Source organism: Condylura cristata, unplaced genomic scaffold (genome assembly GCF_000260355.1).
Source record: "Condylura cristata isolate star-nosed mole 26May11 unplaced genomic scaffold, ConCri1.0 scaffold00003, whole genome shotgun sequence".
Taxonomy (NCBI): domain Eukaryota; kingdom Metazoa; phylum Chordata; class Mammalia; order Eulipotyphla; family Talpidae; genus Condylura; species Condylura cristata.
The window spans coordinates 1,830,128-1,852,722 of record NW_004567104.1 but is presented as its reverse complement, the minus strand read 5'-3'; the positions used below and the strand labels follow the sequence as shown (position 1 = coordinate 1,852,722).

General features: G+C 37.4%; 1 protein-coding gene across 1 annotated transcript in view; it reads right to left on the bottom strand.

The window, feature by feature from the left end:
• The window catches only part of MED12L (mediator complex subunit 12-like), a 347,532-nt gene that overhangs the window by 3,245 nt on the left and 321,692 nt on the right, over window positions 1-22,595 (bottom strand). The window contains exons 40-42 of the mRNA XM_004675377.2: window positions 17,186-17,342; window positions 14,151-14,291; window positions 504-585 (exon numbers count right to left, since the gene is read on the bottom strand). Of these exons, the coding sequence (XP_004675434.2) occupies window positions 504-585; window positions 14,151-14,291; window positions 17,186-17,342 (380 nt within the window). The remainder of the gene's footprint in view (window positions 1-503; window positions 586-14,150; window positions 14,292-17,185; window positions 17,343-22,595) is intronic.

Genomic DNA, 22,595 nt, shown 5'->3' with positions numbered 1-22,595 from the left:
TACTGGAGTAAAAGCATGACCTTGTTAGGCTGTCTGTGATATTGTATGTTCTAATTTTCTGAGTCATTTTCAGGAAGGGGAAGATGGTGCAGTGGTAATAACAGTCAGTCCCATGAGCAAGAGATAGGAAGGATGATGCTGGCCAGAGATTTTGGGAAGCACCCAGCCTCAATCATCTGTATCGCTGAGGGTGTGAGTGGAGCTGTTTCCTGAACTGTCCAGATTTATAAAAAAGGCATTTGCAGTTCTATAGGGGCTCCCCAAATGAAAGAAACATTTTTAGTTCTGATGGAAGCAAAAGACATCATCACCTAATTCAAGAAGATTGGACCTTTTCCAGGAAAAGCAGGCTTCAAGTCAGATCTAAAGCAAAAGTAGTCTGCATGAAAGCAAAGATGAAAATGGCACTGAGGAAGAAGACACTGTGTGTTTGTGGGAGCCACCAATGTTGTGTTTGCTTGCTTATTCTGAACCATTTGTTCTGGGACAGACAGGGGACTTACTGGAAAGCTGCTTCTGGAGTTGCCGCACCAGGGCGGCTGTCTGCTGCTGCTGCTGGGTCTGCTGCAGGCCTTGTCTGGGAAACTGCAATGGGGACAGGAGAAAGGATGGCGATCAGACAGGAATCGAGATGGAACCCCAGGGTCAGATAGTCTGAAATGTACTTTAAATACTGAAAGATAAAAGGTGTTTATGAATGAACTCTCATCTACACCCTGGTGTACCTTGTGTGCAGGCTGTACATGCCTGAAGGGCTTGAGTTACTCTTCAGGTGGTCTCAGCATTTATGTGAAGGGACTTGGCGGAGTTCCCACTTTGGGGGCTGGCACAGCGGTTTGAATATCCTGGCTATTTCACTGCTCCCCAGTTAGCTAGTTAGTATCACACTCTTAAAAAAATATTTTCTTTAACAAAATGAAAGCCTCTCTGGTCAGAGGATTTGTTCCAGTAACATAGCCTTGTCTTGTGTGGACAGAGACAACCATTTGAGGAAGAGCAGTGCCAAAGGTCCAGGACTCATTTGGGACGGTGCCTCCTGACTTGACAGGCCGAGGGATGGCCAGTCTATAAGCATGGGATAGCCAGCACCTGAGCCCAGGGAGGCGCCAGGGCTGCGAAGTATAAGGAGGTGCTCATTTCTAGGGTCAACAGGAAGAAACAGGACTCAGGCACAAGATGAGAGTGATATGCTGTAGTTCTATTCATCTAGTTGACATAAGAAATTGTAATCATCCCAAAGAGGAAAAAATAATCAGCATTTCATAGAAGCCAAAGTAATTTTGTATTGAAATCAGTGGTAGTATGGATTTTCTTTTTTTCCTTTAACCTTCAAATTTTAGACTGTTGCCTTCTCCTTCTTCCTTCCCCACTTTTTCCACCTACTCATTCTCCACCCACTGGCTTCCACATGGTAGCGACAGGTGAGGGATTCTGGTCCCCTTGTCTGCTAACTTCTAATTGGGGAAGGACACTCTCAAGAGACTGCAGGGCAGGGTAGGGTGAAGATGAGAGGGGGGCTATTTCTTTCCCTCTTCTTGGTCTATGAGACTGCCTTGGGATAGGAATTTCTTCCAGCCAGGGGTGTAAAACTCCCTTAGTTTCCCTTAACCCGTCCTATACCTATGAAAAAAAAATTATTTTTTTTAAATTGAATTGTCCAATTTGAGTGAAACAACTATTTTCTTCTCAGAACTTTCCAAGATGGCTGAAAATAGCCCACAATTAGTCACAGATGCAGGATTTAGGAAGTGAAAAATACAAAATGTTCACTTACAAATGAATTTCAGATAAACATGAAATACATAAATACTTTTTAAAATTCTCAGATTGTCCCAAATGCTGGCTGGGATGAGTATTCTGTATTTAGTGTGTCCCATGCAATATTTGTGATATAATATTGTAGAAGAGTTATTTGTTGTTTGCCTGAAACTCAAAGTAATTGAAAGTCCTTTATTTCATCTGGAGATCAAATTAGACACCATGACTGGGTTGAATTTTTGTAAAGGTGAATATCTGTACAATGCCTGAGTCAACTGCTTCTTTCCCTTTAGACCATTGATGATGCAAACATTAAGACTTGGGCTTGCTACTGATGAATTCCTAGGGTTCAGCAGTGTTAGGATCACAGAAAAAAATAACAAAACCACTAATGTTGAAAATTTCAATTTCCAAACCTTTTTAGTATTAAGAAAGGTACAGTTTTCCCTGATATGAAGCAGGAAACCAGTACCTTCCCATTTTTTCTATTAACTAAAGCAAGAGGGAAAAATAAGAATCCTTCCTACCACTGACATGGAAGAAAGTTTAGTAAAATAAGAAGTGCTTTACTTCTATTTATTTCTAAGCACATTTGGAAATATTACCTGATCTATTTAACAAACCCAACATGGTACTTTGTGTTTATCAGTATTCTACATAATAACTATACACACATATGTAAATATATAGTTTAATTCGGGCATAGAGATATCAGTTTTTAATCTCTTATCCATCTTATCAAGATGTTTAGGATTCATATTTATTATGAAACATTCCAACACAGTTGGCTTTTGCACAGCATAGGTTTGAACTGTGAGTTTCTAACTGTAAGTTCTATATTCATAGATTCAACCAAACAGGGATGGTGGTTGGCTGATTCTAAGTTATATGAGGATTTTCAAATTGATGTAGTGGAGAGAGATTTTTGGGAGACAACAATATCCCTACCTATGTGTTAATCAATGGTTAAATGTATTCAGACCAAACAAAGTTGAAGGCAGAACTTCAGAATCAAACACATTAAACTTCTATAGCAAAACATACAACTAGTCATACAGAGAGGGTAAATGAAAAGAGCTTTTGTCACCTTTTGTTGTTTAATGAGTCATAAATAAAATTTCAATTTTCTGAAATGTTTCAATTTTGGATATGGTTCATAAAAGATTATGAACCTTTATTGTTATATTCTTATTGTACAAAAAGGAAAATGAAGTTCTATGGGTTAATTCATTTGCTTATGATCTAAGGACTGTTGTTAGGATTTCAAACATGATTTCTGAACTTAGAGCTTATGGTCCTAACCATTATCTCCTGAAATGGAAATATTAGCTCCCAAATATTAGTTTATTTAGAAATAATTTGATATTCTAAATGGCAGACTGCAAAGAAGATTAATTCTAATTTTTGATTTAATTAATATACTGAGGTACATCGCACAAATAAATTTAACATTTACTTATTTAACAAATACTTAGGTGCAATTTTTTACACTTAACGTCAGCTCCAAATTGAATAATAAATATTGTAGTATTTTCCTCAAATTCTATATTTTGAGAAGCTTAGGAATTAACTACCTGGCAAGTTTGTAAGAATGTGGGTGTGCATGTGTATTAACATGGGGTTGGGGGAGAGGGAATATTAACATGGTAGGTATTCTGCTGACCTGTGTAACAAAGTTTTCTAAAGGCTTATATTATTCACAATAAATGGAAATAAAGAAATTTTTAAAAAGTGTACATGTCATTCTTCTATTTTTATTTCAAAAACATAGCCATTATTCATGAAAGTGTTTATTCTATTAATATAATTTATTTTAGAGTAGATTACTAAATACAAATTGTTAGTATTTCTGTTTTAATTTCTAAAACAATAAATATTGATAAAAACACAAAAGTGCTTAAGTCCATAAACTCTTTTTAATGTGAATGGTATGGGTTCTGAGGTCAAGAAATTTGAGACCAACTTCTTTTTTAAGGCTGACCACAAGGTAGTGATGGGATAGATCTATATTCTACTATCTTCTCACTGGTGGTGTTTTTACCACTTCTTTCTCTCAAAACTACCATGATACTAATTTTAACTTGCTTTTATGTGCTTACTGATACAAACAGATTCCACGCACAATTACCCAGGGCTTTCAAGCAGTACCACCATGGAATGAGAAGATTCTTCCAACTCTCCACAGGAAACTCACTGCTGAGCATTTCAAATCAAGTCATAGAACTGTACCAAACACTAGACCCTATGTGTGGCTAAGAAAGTATAATTGTTGTAAGAGGAAATTTAAAACACCCACCTTCCTGGATTGGAATTTCTGGGGCAAGTGAATTTCTGGGACCTCCTCCAGGTGGTCTGATTCTTGCCTAGACTTCAGTATTATCGTTGTTGAAGTTGGAATTTTTAATTTACCAACACAGGTCAGTTGAGTTTTACTAGAGTTTCTAAAACTTGTAATTTGTGTATGTTTAACCTCCCTGTTTAAATGTGTAAATAAAGGAGGAAAGGTTTTTCTGGATTCTGTCCATACAGGAGATGATCATGGTTTCCCTTGCCTTTGTTAAACATCTTCTAAGTACTCTTCCATCTCTCTTCCTATCTTACACATTCTTAAATCAACATATCCTTCAAAGATAAGCTCCTTTGATCACCTACTGTTTCAGCTATTTGAAGATGACATCACTGTTCCTTTATCCTTAGCATTGTGTAGATGCCTTTATTATCAAAGACGGTATAACAAGACAATTGCTTTTCTCTCGAGCTTTCTGGTTTCCTGAAATTTGAGCTGCTTAGGAGCAAAAGCTGTGCTGTGTTTTGTCTTTCTGGGGCAATCATAACGTCAAAGTCCAGAGCTCAAATTAACAGAGGCATAGAGCTAGTCCTCAGTAAACATTTTCTCTGCTGAACCAAAACAGAAAATAACAACAAAATAAAAGAATTCTGACATTTTTGGATTGATTCCTAAATCACTATAGTTTTTTTGCATTATTTTTTTGACAGAGGTAACAGTTTACAGTTATTGTGTATGATTTAGGGGAATAGGTTCATACCCATTCAGATATATGTAACTATACCAATCAACAAAGCACCCCCAACATAGTGCTTTGGAGCCCTTCTTCCTTTTGCTTACAGCTCCCAACCTTTCCTTCCTATGGTAGTTTCAATTTTAGAGTCAGGTTTTGGCATTTGCTTTGTCTGTTTCTTTCTTTACCTTAATTATATTCAACATGAGTGAGATAATCCAGTATTTTGTCTTTTTCCTTTTGACTAATTTTGCTTAACATAACTCCTTCCAGTTCCATCCATTTTAGCAAATGGCATGATTTCTCCTCTTTCATAGCTGAATAATATTCCATTGTGTGTAAATATACCACATATTTATCCAGTGATCTGTTGCTGAGCACTTAGGCTGCATTCATATTTATAGCTGTTACAAATTGTGCTACAGTGAACTCAGGAGTGTGTATATCCTTTTGAATTGGTGTTTCTGCATTCCTCAGCTAAATACTTAGGTGTGGGATATTTTGAGAAACCTACATATTGTTTTCCAGACTAAATTTTACCAACATGTATGCAAGTTCATTTTTTTTGACATCTGCACCAGGATTTATTGTTTCTGTACTTTTGATATGGGTTGTTCTCATGGATGTCAAGTAGTATCTCTCTGCGGTTTTGATTTACATTTCCCTGCTAGCAAGTGATGATGAAGTATTTTTCAAGTGTTTGTTGCTCATTGTATATCTTCCTTGTGAAGTGGCTATGTAGTTCTTCTGCCACTTTTTTTGTTCAATGAAAACTTGAAGGCATTGTTAAACAGAAGAAAACACAAAGAAATGGAAAATGGTAATCTTATGCAAAGCAATATACAGATTCTATGCAACGTCTATAAAAGTTATAAAGGAATTGTTCATGAAATGGGGGAGGAGGGAGTTCATATGGCGCCATAAATGATCCCAAACAATCTTAGGGGTAAAAAGAAGGAACAAAGGCATCACACTATCCCAACTTCAAATTATGTCACAAAGCTACAGTAGTCAAAATAGTATGGCAGTGAACTATAAATAAACACATCAACAAATGGATGTGAACCGAGAGCCAATAAATAAATGCACATTTACATGAGTAGTTAATTTACGACAAAGAAGTCACGCACATACAATGGAGAAAGGCAAGTCTCATCACAACAAATGGTGATGAGAAAATGAACAGTCACATGTAAAAGAATGACACTAGACCACTACCTCACATCATACATAAAAATTAACTCAAAATGAGTTGAAGCCTTATACATAAGACCTGAAATCATACAATATGGAAACAACACACTTCATGACCCAGGCTTCTTTGGGGACTTAAAGCAAAACCAAACCAAAAATAAACAAATGTATTACATCAAACTAAAAAGCTCTAGAACAGTGAAAGAAACTAAAAACAAAGACATCCAACCAAATAGGAGAAAATATTTGCATATAATACATCCAACAAGGGCCTAATACCTAAGATCTACAAGAAGTCATATAAGCTAGAAAGAAAACAAATAACCAACATTCCTATTTTAACATCACACAATTATTAAAGAACATTTCATCTTTCTTCTCAATGACTGATGCAAAAATGCATCACTAGCTAGCAATTTATACTTTTTTTTAAAAGCTTTATTTATACATACAGAACTGGGGTACAGATCAGAGGTGTGGTGGGAGGCGAGAGGATTCTCCAGAGACAGTGGGGGAACAGAACAAGTAGATCAACTGAAGTATACTGCTGAAGGGAGCAGTGGGCAGGTCAGGAGAGGTCTGCCTTATGGGCCAACCCCTGGCTGGGGATCAAACTCATGCTACAGTGGCTGGGATAGCTTCAAATACTGTGCTTTAACCCGTTGCACCACTAGAGAGGGCCCGCAATTGATACTAAATGTCACTGAATCTTGTTTCAGAAAAGTTGGATTCTGAGGGTGAGGGACCGCCTCAGAGTTGGCTAGTCATCTTACCTTCTAACCTCTGTTTTTCTTTGCTTACAGAGTGTGTGTGTATATTGCATTTATTATTATATTCAACAAATGAAGTCACTCAATAATGGTTATGTAAATCCAGGTACCATATCTTCCTTCTGGTAACTGTACCCTAAAACCTATCACCAGTAGTTTTATTAGTCATCAAAGGGACAAAGCACCAAAGCAACATTCATTTTAAGCCTGCACTGCTAACAGAGAGCCCAGAGAGTTTCAGTTTCTCTGATGAATATAGAACATGACCCTTCATGGGTATCAGCTTAACAGAACAGACCAAAATACACAATGTCCCTCCACTAAAACCACCTCAGGGTCCTGGACAGTAGAATGTCTCCATTCATGTGGTAATATACTTTGTGAGGACTAGCAGGGATATCAGAATATTTAGTGATAGTTCACCAGAAATTTTGCATGTAGTCTTTTTAAACAGCATTTTTTTGGTGAAGAATGAAATAAATTTTATCTGCCTTATTGTCCCATCTTCCTTTTATAAATACAGTTATCCCTTGGACAGTCAGTGTGAAGTGATGGATTCATCTATTCTATTCACAGGTTCCACATTCAGCATCAACTGATCTTGGATATCATTTGGTTGAATCCTGATCTGAAACCCAAGGATACAGATCACAGCATGGGGGCGGGGGGCAGGTGGAGATAAAAGGATGTTAGATAAAAGACCTGAATTTTTGATTATTGAGGAATTATAGTCCGTAACCCAAAATTATTCAAGGGTTAACTATATTACTTTACCTTTCCCTTCAAAAAGAAAAAAAAAAAAAACTAAATTCTTCTGGCTACTTCTGAATTTCAGAAGTATTCTAAAAATTTTCTAATTTTTTCTGAAACTTTTTTTTTTGAGAACACTTACAAGACAATTTCAAATGTGAAATTTGACTAAACGTTAATGTAACTTCTAAGTGACTATTGCTGCTATTTGGTATATTTTATAAGACAGTCAATATTGTGTGATTTTGACACAGGATTAATCAATTTTAAAAGTCAACAACTTTTCAAAGCTTTTGGAGCATACTATCCAGATCACTGAAGCAGAAAAGCCAGAGTTTAAGATTAAAAAGAACTGGACACAACAGGATGGTGTAAACATAATTTCTTAAAAGCTGGAAGCAAATTTAAAGAGAAGATGACAGCCTATTAACATGTTTAGTTAATAGTTAATTTATCATTAATAACTCAAATGCTTTTTTTTTCCAGTCCAGAACTATAATTTAGGCCCAAACTAGGGATGACATATAAATATAACTTTCTAGATGCTTTCTTCACAGAAGTGACTTAAATAGGCAATGACAACACAGGTGCTGATATTAAACCAACACCAGTGTAGACTGTAAACATGGAACTTCCTCATATTTTCTAGCTCTTGTCACAGAAAAGCTTTCCCTGTTTTCTGAAGACATTTCAAAAAAGCCAGTTTTGACTCCTAGGTAGTGCTTACCTCTCTTGATGGGTGTTGCCTATTATTATCACAGAGGTTCTCACCTAATGTTGCTAACAAGGGAACATCATCAAGAAGAGTCAAAAAGCAGTGAATCAAATTCTACTGGCTTCCAAGGTCTACCAGATTCACCCCCTCCCCCTATTAACACCTTCCAATCTTCTCATATTTTCCATGATCATTATCCCCCTAAGAAAATATGTTGGTTTCCTAACCCCCAGTACCTTAGAATGTATCTTGGCAACAGGGTCCTTACAAAGGAAGTAAAAAGTTAAAATGAGTGTCATTGGGTAAAACCTGACCCAATATGACCAGTGTGAAAATGGGAAATTTGGACACGAACACACACAACACCACCACCATGAGAAGATGGAGGCAGAGAGAGCGTTACATTTCTCTGAGCCAAGGAATATCAAACAGTGCCAGTAAGCCACCAGAATATTTAAACCTCCTGGACTTCTAGACTCCAGAACTATGAGATTTAAAAACAAAAAAATTATATTGTTTAAATCACCTAGTTTGTGGTACCTTGTTATACTCAATAGCAGCTACAGCAAACTAACATAACTACCCTTCTATGAGATTTAAAAACAAAAAAAATTATATTGTTTAAATCACCTAGTTTGTGGTACCTTGTTATACTCAATAGCAGCTACAGCAAACTAACATAACTACCCTTCTAGCTATACTGCTTCTAGGCACAGTTCCTCCATTGAGCTGAGTCATTCTCTAGGAGTCTAAGCCACCAGCTGCCTTGCTTGGTACTTCACTGGTTTTCCATAACTTCTGAGTGCTGGTTTGAGTGTACCTGTTGATTAAACACCTGCTGAACTGAATTGTGCATGTTACCAGAGAACAATCATCACCAGGGTGAGTTACTTGTCAGTACCACCACTGCTTCCTTATGATTGCACAAACCTGAACCCCAAATGAGCCGGTACTAGCTTCTTTGCAACAGCTAACTCTGTCTTCAGCAAAGAAATAAACAAAGTATGAAGAATGTTGGCCAGTAACAAGATTTAGGTCTGATGGAGATGTTTAAATAAATTTAAATAAACATATCTATAATACATGTAATAAATCCTAGTGGAAAAAGAAACAATGTCAAAATTAAAATTAAATCTTTTCTTAATAGTGTTATTGCTTTTCTGAAAATAGACAATTAGAGGTAAATTTTTCTTATACTTCTACTTTCTTTTATTGTGAGAAGACCAAAAAAAGGAATAGAGTATATATCAAAATACCCCTAGCAACAAACATTTTTGCAATTGGAAACAATTTAACAGTTGGTGAGGTTGTTAAGCAAATAACAGCAAAGCTCCACAACAGACTGACTTCACAGCTATTTAAACTGACAAATCTACAGAATATAGTGATAAAATTAAGGGTATATATCAACAAGAATGCAAAATAAGTGTGCTTCAAAGAGAAATTATTATAATGGTAAAACCCAAGATAACTAACCATCACTGTGTAGTTTGAAATTTATCATTCTAAGTGAAATTTTAAATTTCCTAGACCTTCCTAGAAATTACAAAACAGACACACATAAGCACACGCGCACACACACACGTAAACACATGAGAAAGTGTATTTTCTTGCTTTGTAAAAGTAACTACTTTGTGATTATAGTATTGTGCTATAAATATCAAAGACGGCACTTCACAAAAGGGCTTTTAAAAAAAGTTTCACTGTAAAATGAAAACAGTAAAATGTCTAGTGTGGACTTTATAATCACTATGGTTGCTGTGAGTAACAGTTTTGTTTCTCTGGAACTATTCTAATGAACACAAAGGAAAATCATTGTGTCATGCTCTGATTAACCTACCTAATCCCAGGGATGGCAATTTTAAACTAGTTTTAAATGACTGAATAAAATAAAACCTTTTTAATTAACAATCTTCAATACTGCCTTAGAAACCTAAACAGAATACAACTGATATTCTTAACATATAATTAATTAATTAAGTCAAGCTATTAGATGAGTAGAAATATTGAATTCTCTTATGTTACATACATTTTAATTCTAATGGAACAGGGGGATGGAATATCTCAATTCTGCCTGTTGGTAAATTTAACCATTTGATAGAATCAAATGCTTATTTTTTTACCCTATATATTTCATTGTCAAATCTAATCTAATTGATGCCATCCAGCTATAAATATTTGATGTTGATATCCAGCTGTATTCATGTAGTTATGATTCTTTAAAAATATAACTAGTTAAAAAAAAATATAACTAGTTGTACAACTTACTATTTTATGTATTTCTTACATATTATATTTCAAGCCAACAAAAATAATGGTTAATAATAGGTGGGGGAAAGGCCTCAAATTCTGCCACCACTACCCCCAAAAAAGAGGTTAATGAAGATACTGTTAATTCTTACTTAATTACAGATGTCAATCAAATTCAAGGTTTTTGCTGAAATTTAGTATTTTAAATTTAGTACAGTCACAATTTAAATTCAACATTTGGGAAAAGTGAAACTCATGTAGTTTTAGGATGGCAGTTACATATATGTGCTATTAAATATATAAATTTAAATATATAAACCAAATAGAAGCAAATACAAATTTAAATATATGTGTTGAATGCACAGATGTATTCTTACTACTTGTGAATCTCGTATATTTTAATACATATTTATTACATGCAGGACATTGAAAAACTGCTAAAAAATGTGATCAAACACATATATTCAAAAGTAACTGAAGCAGTTCTACATTAAATGCTTGTTTTTTTGTTAAAGTAGGCATGCTTTATATAACCATTTCCTTATTAGTTACAGTTAGTCAAAGAAATTGTAATTCTCAAATTAATGGGCACCTTATAATTATTAGTCAATTACTCATTTATAAATTTGTATGAAATCACTGAAATGATTTTATATTACCCTCCTTTACATACTATGCTGCGAATACGATTAGATTAACAGTTGTCTTTTAAATTAGAAGGAAAAAGGCCCAGGTTGATAAAAATAATTCGTAATACTAATTTATATTTTGGCTTTTTGTCAAAATGCCATCAGAATATTTTGGACCACCTTAAGAAATTTTAATGCTTAATGTTATAATACACTTCACAGAGAGCGAATTTTTAAGTTTATAAATTTAATCTAATTGATGCCATAAAATTTGGATAAAGAATTGCATAAAATTTGGAGGAAGAATTTAAACTCTTCCAGTAGTCTGTACACCTTAAAATTAAAGAGTCAAATATTAGGTTTCATATTTAAACATAACTTATATAGAGCAAGATAGATAAAGAAGAAAAAATTATTTCTTAAATACTCTTCAATGAAGAAAAAAAGGGAACTATTTAGCAAATTATCATTTTCCCATTACAACCAACAAAATGGATTTAAGCAAAAACAATTTAATAAATACTAACAGTGGTAGGTAAAGGTCTCATGAGTAAAATAATAGTTATTGTATTGAAGTAAGTGCCCAAGTTACTCACTAACTACAAAAGGTTATCAGTAACTTCAGTGTATAGCGATCTAGCAGGTGTCACTTAAACAGACAGTAAAATAAAATCACTAAAAATGCATCGACAATTTGATAAACAGAGATAAACATATCACTTCTGTATATTCCTACCAAAAATGCCTTATAAGAATCTAATCATGAGGAAGCATCAAAAAATCAAATTGAGTAACATTCTACAAAATAAATATCAAAATGTCAAAAAAAGTCAATGTCATAAGACAAAATAAGTAGGCTGTAAGATTGTTCCAAATTAGAGATGAATAAAAAGAATGGAAAATTAAAAACTTTTGGTCCTCCTTGGTGGTACAGCAGGTTAGGAAACAGCACTGCAAACTAGCCACAGCCACTTCAGTGGGAGTTCAATCCCCAGCCCTGGAGGTGATCCATGTGGCACAGCTGTCTCGTCCCCTGCTCCCCTCATTAGTGTACTTTGTCGATCTGCCTGTTCTGCTCCCCATTCTGTCTCTGGTGAAGCCACTTAGCGCCCCTGCACCTCTGGCCTATAAATCAGTTCTATATGCATATATAAATAAATCTCTAAAAAAACAAAAACATGCAAAGGGTGCTTCCAGACTAGGAAAAACTGCAAAGGCATAGTGATGGTGCAATTGGCATAGTCTGCAAAAAAGTCATAGAATTGTATTAATGTTAATTTTTATTATTATGATGTAATGCCAAGTTTTAGACATAGAATAATCTTGTTCTTAAAAAAAAATACCTTAAGTATTTGGAGTAAACTAGCATAAGAATGTTATTTTTTTGAACAGATAATGGGGGAAACGCATATGCAAATGTTGACAAATATTAAAAATGAAGTTGAATGAAGTATTTATACAATTTGAACCATTCTTACAAGTCTTCAGGGCATTTGAAATAATTTCAAGGTAAATTACATATTTTTCTTGGGTGGTTGTTTAGAATCAGCTAGCAGCATCCCATCTGACGGAGTCTTTCCTAACATTTATAAGTAATGCCCAGTCTCTACAAATATACTGCTGATGTTAAAAAAGTGAACATTTTTAAGTCCCGGCACTTTAAAAAGGATTTTTGAAATGCATCATAATAAATTTTAAGACCCACTAGGAAATAAATGAGTCAGAGTTACGTCATGATAAAGAATTTCATTAAAAATGGAAATCAAACTGTCTAAGATAGATGTTTGTATAATGCACTAGAATTACCCTACCCCAACTGACCTTTTTCCAGAAGTAGTACTATTGGGCATAATCATTGTTTTACCACCTACCTCTACCCTGATCCTCCTAATGTGCTACTACCACAGCTATGCTGTTCTTTCTCTAGTAGAAGTTATGAAACCATTTATCTTTAATTTTATTTTTTTAGGATTTATTTATTTATGCATACAGAATTGGGGTAACAGGCCAGCGGTGTAGGGGGTGGTAACAGGATCCACCAGAGACAGAGTGGAAAGAAGAACATGTAGGCTGACAAAGTATACTGCTGAGGGGAGCAGTGGGCAGGTCAGGAGAGGTCTGCCGTGCCATGTGGGTCACCTCCCTGACCAGGATTGAACTTGTGGTGAAGTGGCTTTGGCTAGCCTCGTAGTCCTGAGTTTTAACCCATTGCAACACCAGGAAGGGCCCCCATTCATCTTTTAAATCCTGTTCTGATAACCAGGATTTCTTAAAGTATGATTTGTATGTGGTAAGCCTGCTTATTGTAGGCAGCACTCATCATTTTACTGAATTACCTACTTTGTTTTTATAATATTTCTGATAAGGGCAAGTACATATCAAGGTCGCAAGTATGTGACCACTGGTGGTAATGATAAAATTTTTCTTTTCAAAATATGTTTAAATGATTAGAAAAAGAATTAATTTAAAGAAAAATAGTGAACTGCAAGATACGGTATTGCCAAAGGCTGCTGTAAATTACAGAGGTATAGAAAATGTTAATTTATGGTATGCATATAACCTTTAATATTTAATTTAAAAAGCCATAGAAGTGAACCTTACAATTATGAATTACATGAGTATTCTTGCAGCAAAGGCTAAATGGTTGAAATCAAACTTTCTTTTATATCAGAAAAGATTATTTAGAAAGCATTCATATTTTCTCTTATTGTAAAAAATTCAAAAATAACCTATAGGTAATAAAATCATATATTATGATCATTTAACATTGTTTACAAAAAAATTTGGTGTCTTGCATATAAATGTTTTAATCAATGGAAAAGTATAAATAATGAAGAGGAAAAATGGTATTAGCTACTGCTCCCCAAGTATTTATTTAAACCTTTCTGTGAAAACTAGTATGGTCATTATACAACACAGTCCTACACTGTTATAATTCTAGGGGAAAAAGTTGCTAGGGTATATCTAGACCATTTTGACTCTTACCAATCTTATGGGGTAAGAAAAATGCAACTGGCTTTAAAGGAGAAACCCACATGTCTGGTTCTAAAATTCCTGATCTTACCAAAGGCTGCTGGGTCTGCATTGCTTGAAGACCAAGGGTTTGACTCTGGGGCTGTGAGGACTGCTGGGGCTGCTGGGGCTGCTGGGACTGCGGGGGTTGCGGGGGCCCCGGGGGCCCCGGGGGCTGCTGGGCTTGCTGCATCTGTAAAGAGAAAAAGGAATATACACCTAAAAGTAGGGCTGGATACATTCCAATATGCCTTCTATCTAATAAACTGGTACAATAAAACTATTATATCCCAGCCTTCTCCTCTTTTGCCTTATCAAGCAGTGTTTATCTTTAGGGAAAGGAAGAAATCTGCTTGTCCATGAAGACACTCTCCTTTCAGTACTTTCCACTATTCATGGACATCTTTCATAGTTACTATTTTAATTCATTTCACATCATGTTCTCTTCCTTATCTTTGATTTTATACTACCAGGTTAGACATCAACATGCTATGTAGTTTTTTTTTTTTTTAAGATTATTTATTTATTTGTGCACAGAACTGAGGTGCAGCCCAGAGGTGCAGGGGCAGTGAGAAGATTCACCAGAGACAGAATGGGGTGGGGAGCATAACAGGCAGATCGACAAAGTATACTGCTGAGGGGAGCAGCGGGCGGGTCAGGAGAGGTCTGCCGGGCTATGTGGATCTCCTCCAGGGCAGGCGGGGATCAAACTCATGCGGAAGTGGCTTTAGCTTCTTAGTGCTGTGCTTTAACCCACTGTGCAACAAGGGGGGCTGACTGCTTTGTAGTTTTAATTCCTTAGGACATATGGAGGAAATCTTGATTTTCTTAAAGGAAGATGTTGATGAGGAAAGAGGAAAAACAAGAACAGAAAGAGGAGATAGAAGGAAGAAAAATGGGAGGAGGTGGAGCAGTTGTTCTTCAGGAACTCTTGAAAATTATTATTTTTTTTAAAGGAAGATACAGATGTGAGAAGTTCTGGCATACACTATCAGTCAAAAAATAAGTGGTGTCTGTGACAAAGGTGACTCACATACATGGCCCTTGGAGAACATTTCTACATCACTGAAGAAACACAGACTAGATATCTCCAGGTGGGATACAGATGGGAAACTACTAGGTAGTTTTCTCAGTGACCTGTAAAATGTCCTCCATGCAAACACCAACTTGATAAGTGAGAGACTTCTTCTTAAACTTTACATTTTCCATCTTTAAGGTCAAATAATAGAAGAGGTATTTCTAGGTGGCATTTATCAGAATATCCATGAATGTGGAATCCTAGGTGATGTCTAGGAAGGATCACTCCAACATAAACAATGTGAGTTGAGCCAGAAACATAGTGGTTGCTATATGAAGCCATTTCTCCATTTGGGTCCCTTCCAAGAAAAATTAACTCAGCTTTAAAGTTCTGAATTTGTGTTGTTATGGAGATAGTTAATTACCAAAAAAAAAAAAAAAAAAAAAAAAAGAGTAGGTACAACATTGATGCAGGAGACAATCACTTTTTTTTTTTTTTTAAATCTCTACGGAATGTGTTGGTAAAGAAAAAATTACCAGGAAGACAATGTTACGCTATTTGGGATCAATAAATAGGACAGAATAACAGATAAGGAAGGTTTTTAAAATTGGTAGCTTTAAGAAACACAAGTATAAAAAAAGGAAATAGTAAATTAACAAAAAATGTAATAGCTTTCTTTTGTGTTTTGGGATTGAGAAATTTTACAGTAGAGAGAAATACAAAGTCCTAAAACCTTTTGAAAACATATGCTTAGAATTTTGGAAAACACTGCTTTAAGAAATATGAGTATTAATAGTTATATTAATGGTATCTTAACAACAGTATTACCAAGTAAGTATTTCACTCACATTTTCCTATTTAATTCTCACTACACATCCAAAATTAGCTACTATAATTATTTCCATTTTACTTATGACAAAATTGAGGACTGGAGGGGTTTTTCCACGTTAGAGAGAGTAAATGGGACCATCTTCAACTCAAACCAACTACTGTATTTTTACAATTTTGTGATAGGACTTTGTGTTTTTTTTCATATTAAGATAAAAATTGGAATCAGCTAATGGCATCCTACAACTAAAGGCATCTTCTAAATGTAAAGCCTAGTTCTGTGAGGATTTGTTTTGGTTTTTGCCTATCCCCTAGGGCACTGCCAGGCCAAAATTTGTTATATCATACTGACTCAGTCCTCAAGCCCACTAGAGCTGGTGATTTCAATGTTTAGGGCAGATGTATTTTTCTTCCCTCCAGTCAGTGTCAATACTGAGTCATACATGTTCCTTTACTGCCCACTCCTGCATGACAGGTTTACTTCTCACTGACTTCACACTGACACACTTTGGGTATCTCAACTCTGTAGATTCCCCATTTTTGGTATTTTTATTTTTTCTTTCTTTATGGTAATATAATGACAGTTCATCTCAAGTTAGACTGCTAGGTCAAGCTGTTAATAATGAAGACAAGTGGAACAGGTAACTGTAATAGCCTGTATTTCCCACATAAGAAAGTTAGAAGCAAGAGTATATCAACAGGAGGAAACTTTGATCCAAGAAACTTAGTATTTATGTTACATAAGTGAAAGATATCTTTCTGGATTCTAACAGATGAAATAAAGTATCCCATTGAAAAATCCTACCTATGAAACGCTAACTTTACAGCCTAAACAGACCAGAGGTATTACAGAAATTTTTGGATTAAAAATCCTCATAGGAATATGACAAAAGCTCTGGACAGCTCGATTTTGTGTGTGTGTTTTAAATATGCATGAAAAAATTTTGCAGTCAAGTTGCATGACCTCTAGTGAGTGACTGTAAGCTGAAGCTTACATTATTAAATTAACTCTCCAGCCACCTCCTGATACTCTGTGAAAGGGAAAAAGGATGCTTTGCAATTTCTGGCTATGCCTTGATAGATGTAGAGACAAAAGGAGATACTAGTTAAGTTGGAAATAAATTTTACCAGTTTAGCTCCTAGGGTACCTCGGAACTTGGCAATTAATTTGGAAAAGCTTGTTATTTCTTTTGAGTTTTGAGGGCCCATAATGCCTTGTCCTTATTTCTCCTGTCACATACCTGGAGGAGCCTCTGTTGCTGTCGAACCTGTGGCTGCCTGGGCCTCATGGGTTCCTGAGGTAGAGGCACTGAGGGAAGGCTGGGATGTGCGGAAGTCAGCACCGCCTCAATTCCTCCACCCACCAGAGTGCTCTGCTGAAGGGACTGATGGTTCAGTCTGGTGAAGAGGAACACAGTTTGTTTTAAAGTCCAAGTGTACTGTCAATTTGTAATCACTTGTACATAACACACACTCGAAAAGAAATTATTGTAGGCATGAGATATCATCTCATGCCTGTAAGGATGGTCCACATCAAAAAGACCAGGAGCAAGTGCTGGTGAGGATGTGGAGAAAGGAACCCTCCTTCACTGCTGATGGGGATGCAAAGTGGCCCAGCCCTTATGAAAACAGTATGGAGGAGGTGTCGCAAAATATTAAATATGGATCTGTCATTTGACACATTAGTTCCACTCCTGTCTGCCTAAAAATTCAAAAACACTAATTTGAAAGGAAACTTGCACTCCCATGTTTATTGCAGCACTATTTTACTACAGCTAAATTATGGAAATAACTTAAAACTGTTTCCCCAGAATAGATGTGTGGGTGAAGATGTGGTGAAATACGATCAAAAAAAGATAAACTCATGTCATTGTGGCAACATGGATGGAGCTGGACATTGTAATACTAAGTGGATTAAGTCAGAAGGAGAAAAATAAATATTAGTTGATGTCACTAATATGTAGAATATAAAGTAAATAAGTTAGTAGACAGATAAAGACAAAATGAAAAACTAACCATTGATAGCAGACTATAGGACTGAAGCACCAAGAGGGGGAGAAGGTGAAAGAGGGTTAAGAACAAAGAGAAAAGGAAGTACAATGGTCCATGGTAGTAGAATGGGGAGAAGTAGGTGGTGGTGCACTTTGGTGGTAATACCTGATGGGGTGCCAATATTACTTAATAAAAAATAACAATCCTGGGGCTATAATATACAGAATGGTAACTACAGCTAACAGCACTGTTTTGTACATTTAAAAATTGCTGAGAGTAGATCTTAAAAGTGCTCACTAGAAGAGAAAAAAATGTAACTGTGGTGATGGACATTGACTATACTCACTTAAGTGATTATTTTGTAATATATATAAATGTGTGTGTGTGCGCGCGCAATCATTACATTGCATGTCTTATACAAATGTTATAAGGTCAATTATTTCTCAGTTAAACTGGGGGGGAAAAGACTTTGGGATCATCATGTACATCTTAAATTAGATGCTGCTGTAACTAGTGTGCAGAATATGTTGTGGAAATTATTGTAGTATTCTATATATGTATTTGTAGTCTCAGAATAATAGTTTCTAGAATAGCCCCTCCCAAAAAAGGTAAACACATAAACACATAAATGACTGTAGTCAACATCCATTAGTACAATTAACAACAATTTTTATAGATAAATGATCACTTGAAAAAGGACAGTAAGCATGCTGACTACTCCAGTAAAAGTTGCTATTATGAAAACATTTCTTTAAAGTTTTAAATAGTTTTTAATAAATGACATCCATTGAGATTTATTCTGGTGTAGGCACTGTGGTAAAAGTGAGAAAAGTCTTATTTCTTTCACTCCCACACATGTTCTTTGATGTCAGAAATTTTTTTTATTCTACCTAAAAGTGGGAAAACAGAGAACTTAAGAAAAGCTTTCACCAAAGTCATTTTATACAGCAACTGCACAGTATTTAAACTCAGAATTTTGGGACACCAAAGGTTCAAGTTATAAGGTAATAAGAGATATTGTCAGTTATTCAAAAATAATATAACACATTTTCCAAATTTAGTTTTTTCCAAATGTGCTAATATCAACCTTTCCAATTTTCCAAATAGTGGTTAGAGTTGACATGCAGCCACTGTCAGTAAAACACGAGTCCAAAAGACGCAGAGATCACTGCATCCAGGTACGCGCAGGAATTTATGACTGAAAACAGAATATAGACTTACATACTACAAGTTTCAACCCAAAAGAGAAAATCCTGGACTCACTAGAAGGAAAATATCTGAGGGAGAATCAGTGATTGGGGAGTTCCGATAAGAGAACTCCCCTCCCCACCCCTGGAGGGCTCAGGAGCCTGGAAGTTTGGTGGGCTGCAGGAGCTCCTTTACCCCTCACCAAAGCCCTGGAGGTGAAGGGAGATTGCTTAGCACAGTGAGTGGAGCCCAGGCACAGGAAAGATGGCAGATCTGATCCGGAGCACCTGGGCGCTGGGCAAAGCTGGTGATGCACCAACTCGACCAGCTCAGGAGCGGGCAAGATGGCAGCAGAGTAAAGACCCTGAGATGACAACATCCAGGCTCTCACGGAAATATATAAAAATGGACTATAGACTTACATGCTACAAGTTTCAACCCAAATGAGAACACTCTGGACTCACTAGAAGGAAGATAACTGAGAGTTCGGATAAGGGAACTGCTATCCCAAAGCACCACAGACAGGATTTTAAGCTGAACACCGCAACTCCAATTGATTGGGGGAACGCCCAGTCTATAGCACTGCAGACAGAAGCTTCCTGCTCATTTGGCTCAGTGATTAGAACCGAGGGTGGGGGTTAGGGGGAAGACTGCTTAAGTGGGCATATAAAGCCTAGGGGGGTGGAGAAAAAAATCTGGTGAGAGGGACAGCTGCAAGGCATGCAACTCTTACACCCACCCCCACAGCATAGGCCTGGAGGCTTGTTCCTGGCATTAGTCACTAAGGTGGGGCCAGCAAGTTCACAAAGCCCCAGAGATAAAAGGAAGAAAAAAGGTTAGACTGAATCAAAACAGGCCCATTAACACTCCCCCAAGAAGCAGGTAAAGACTGCTCAGGGAGAGATGCCTCTGAGTGGGCACAAAGAGCCCTGGAGTGCTAGAGGGAAGATAGACAGCCTGCAAAACTGGGGGGTGTGTAGAATTAGGACTCAAGGTGTTACTAAACAGCAGTGGCCTGAAGATGTGTGGGCCAGTAAGGCACTACCTAGCAAGATTTACAGTGCTCAGAAAATAAACAAAACCACTGATTGGCACAACCACAGGCGCAGCTGCAACACGTCTAATGCACACTTCTGGGCTACAGCCAAGCATAGAGGGAACCCGGGACATCAGAAGGCCATTAAGATCAAAAGGCACCTTCCAGAGAGACAAGGACTCAACAAGTTACCAGAAGAAGCTTAATACCACATGAGACCCCTGAACATCACTGGCAGAGACAACAGACATAATTCCACAGGGTAGAGGTTGGAAAAACAGGAGATATTGAAACAAAAAAGGGCTCAGAATACCCTCCACAACTGAAGTGTCTGGAAGTCCCTCTGCCATCCCAGAAATAAAAGCCAGAAAAAAGTGCCTGTCAATAATAGCAACACCGTGTCTCAATGAATAGAAAGTATTAGAAAATGCATGACAGAGAAACGAAGACAAACAAATATTCAAGCAAGTCCATATGGGGAAAATTCACCACAAAAAGAACAGTCAGCAAAAACCACCAAATAAATAGAAGAACTGCTCAGCCTACCAGATAGAGAATTCAGAATCATGATAACCAAACAAAAAGAAGAAAAAAAATGAAATGAGACAAACCATTGAGGAGTTGAAGAACACAAACAAGGAAATGAATGAAAAAATTAAAAAGAAAAAAATGATATAAACAAACATTCAATGAACTGAAGAAAGAAAATGAGACATTAAAAAAGGAAATAGAGGACTTCCGGAAGATGGTGGCAGAGTAAAGACACAGAGATCACTGTGTCCACACTTGCATGGGAATAGAGGACTGAAAATGGACTATAGACTTACTTACTGATAGTTTCAACCCAAACGAAAACAACCTGGACTCACTAGAAGGTAGATAACTGAGGGGGAATACACGATTGGGGAGTTACCTTCTGGGAAACCCAGGAGGAAAAAACCCAGGAGCCTGGAAGTTCAACAGGGTGCAGGAGCCCCTTTGCCACACGCTAAACTCTGGAGGTGAAGGGGGACAGCTCAGCTCAGTGGGTGGAACCCAGGCTGCCGAAAGATTGCAAATCTGATCAGCAATTCCTGGGTACAGGGAAAAACCGCTGAAACTGAAGACCCGATTAGGAGAGCCTGAGTACCACGCAAAGCCACTGATCAGCTTGACCAGCTGGGAACGGGCAAGATGGCTGCAGAATAAAGACATCGAGATGACTACATCCAAATTTGCATGGGATTATGTAAAAATGGACTATAGACTTACATGCTACGAGTTTCAAACCAAATGAGAATGCCCTGGACTCACTAGAAGAAAAATAACCAAGGGAGAATTGACGATTGGGGAGTTCCCATAAGGGAAGCCACACTGGCAGGATTAGCTGAACCCTGCAACTCTGATAGGGGAACTCCAGTGGCTTCCTACTCACCAGACTCCTTTACAAATCTAGGCGCCCCGGAAGGCAGGAAGCACTGCAGAGGGAAACTGCCTGCAGCGGCAGCTGCAGCTGCTCCACAGTATTTGGCCCAGCCTTGCTACAACCCCTACAACAGACAATTCAGCTAGGGAGAGGAAACCAAATTGTGGGAAAAGGCTACAGCTCAGAAACAGAGACCTGAGGATACACCGCAGACCTGTTGCTGACCTTTGTCCCAGCAGCCCCGACAAAGCCCTGGATATAAACTGAGACAACACAGCTAGGTGAGTGGATCCCAAGCTGCTGCAGGTGCGGGTGGGGGGTGGGGGGGAGGAGAAGTGCAGTGCAGAACCCAACCACCCAACCCAACCAACCCTAGGAGAATGCAGCAATTTTAACAATCTTCATGGGCACATTCAACATAGAGAGGTCCTAGGAAGTGCCCACTTGCTCAGGGGTCTACCTGCTTACCACAAGTACCCACAAAAACTGTGATAAAATCCTGGAGTTAAAGAGATATACAGCTGGGCTCTTGAAAGGACCTCAGGCACGGGAGAGGCACTGCTCAGGGTGGAACTATTTGGACTAAACAAAATGAGTCCTGAAAGCTCAAAGGGAGGACTGGCAGCCTGCTCAGCTGGGAGGATTTCAGCCCTCTGGCACTCCCCAGCACTACTGTGGGGAGGATATACCACCCATACAACCAGAAGCCCGAAGACTTGGGAGTCAGAAAAGCTCACAGTACTTAGAGTGTAAACAAAGCCAGCCACCAACTCAGCCAAAAGCCCAGCTCCAGGGAGACCTACAACACTTCTAATTCATCATAACAACCACGGGCACACCAAGCATAGAGGGAACCTGGGACATCCGAAGGCTACAAAGATCAACAGATACCTTCAAAAACACAGTCTCAACGTGTTACTAGAAGAGGGTGAACAATACAAGAGTCCCTGACTGTTACCAGCTGAGACAACAGACACAATTACACACAGTGGGGGCTGGGAAAAACAACACAACTCAGAATACCCTCCAC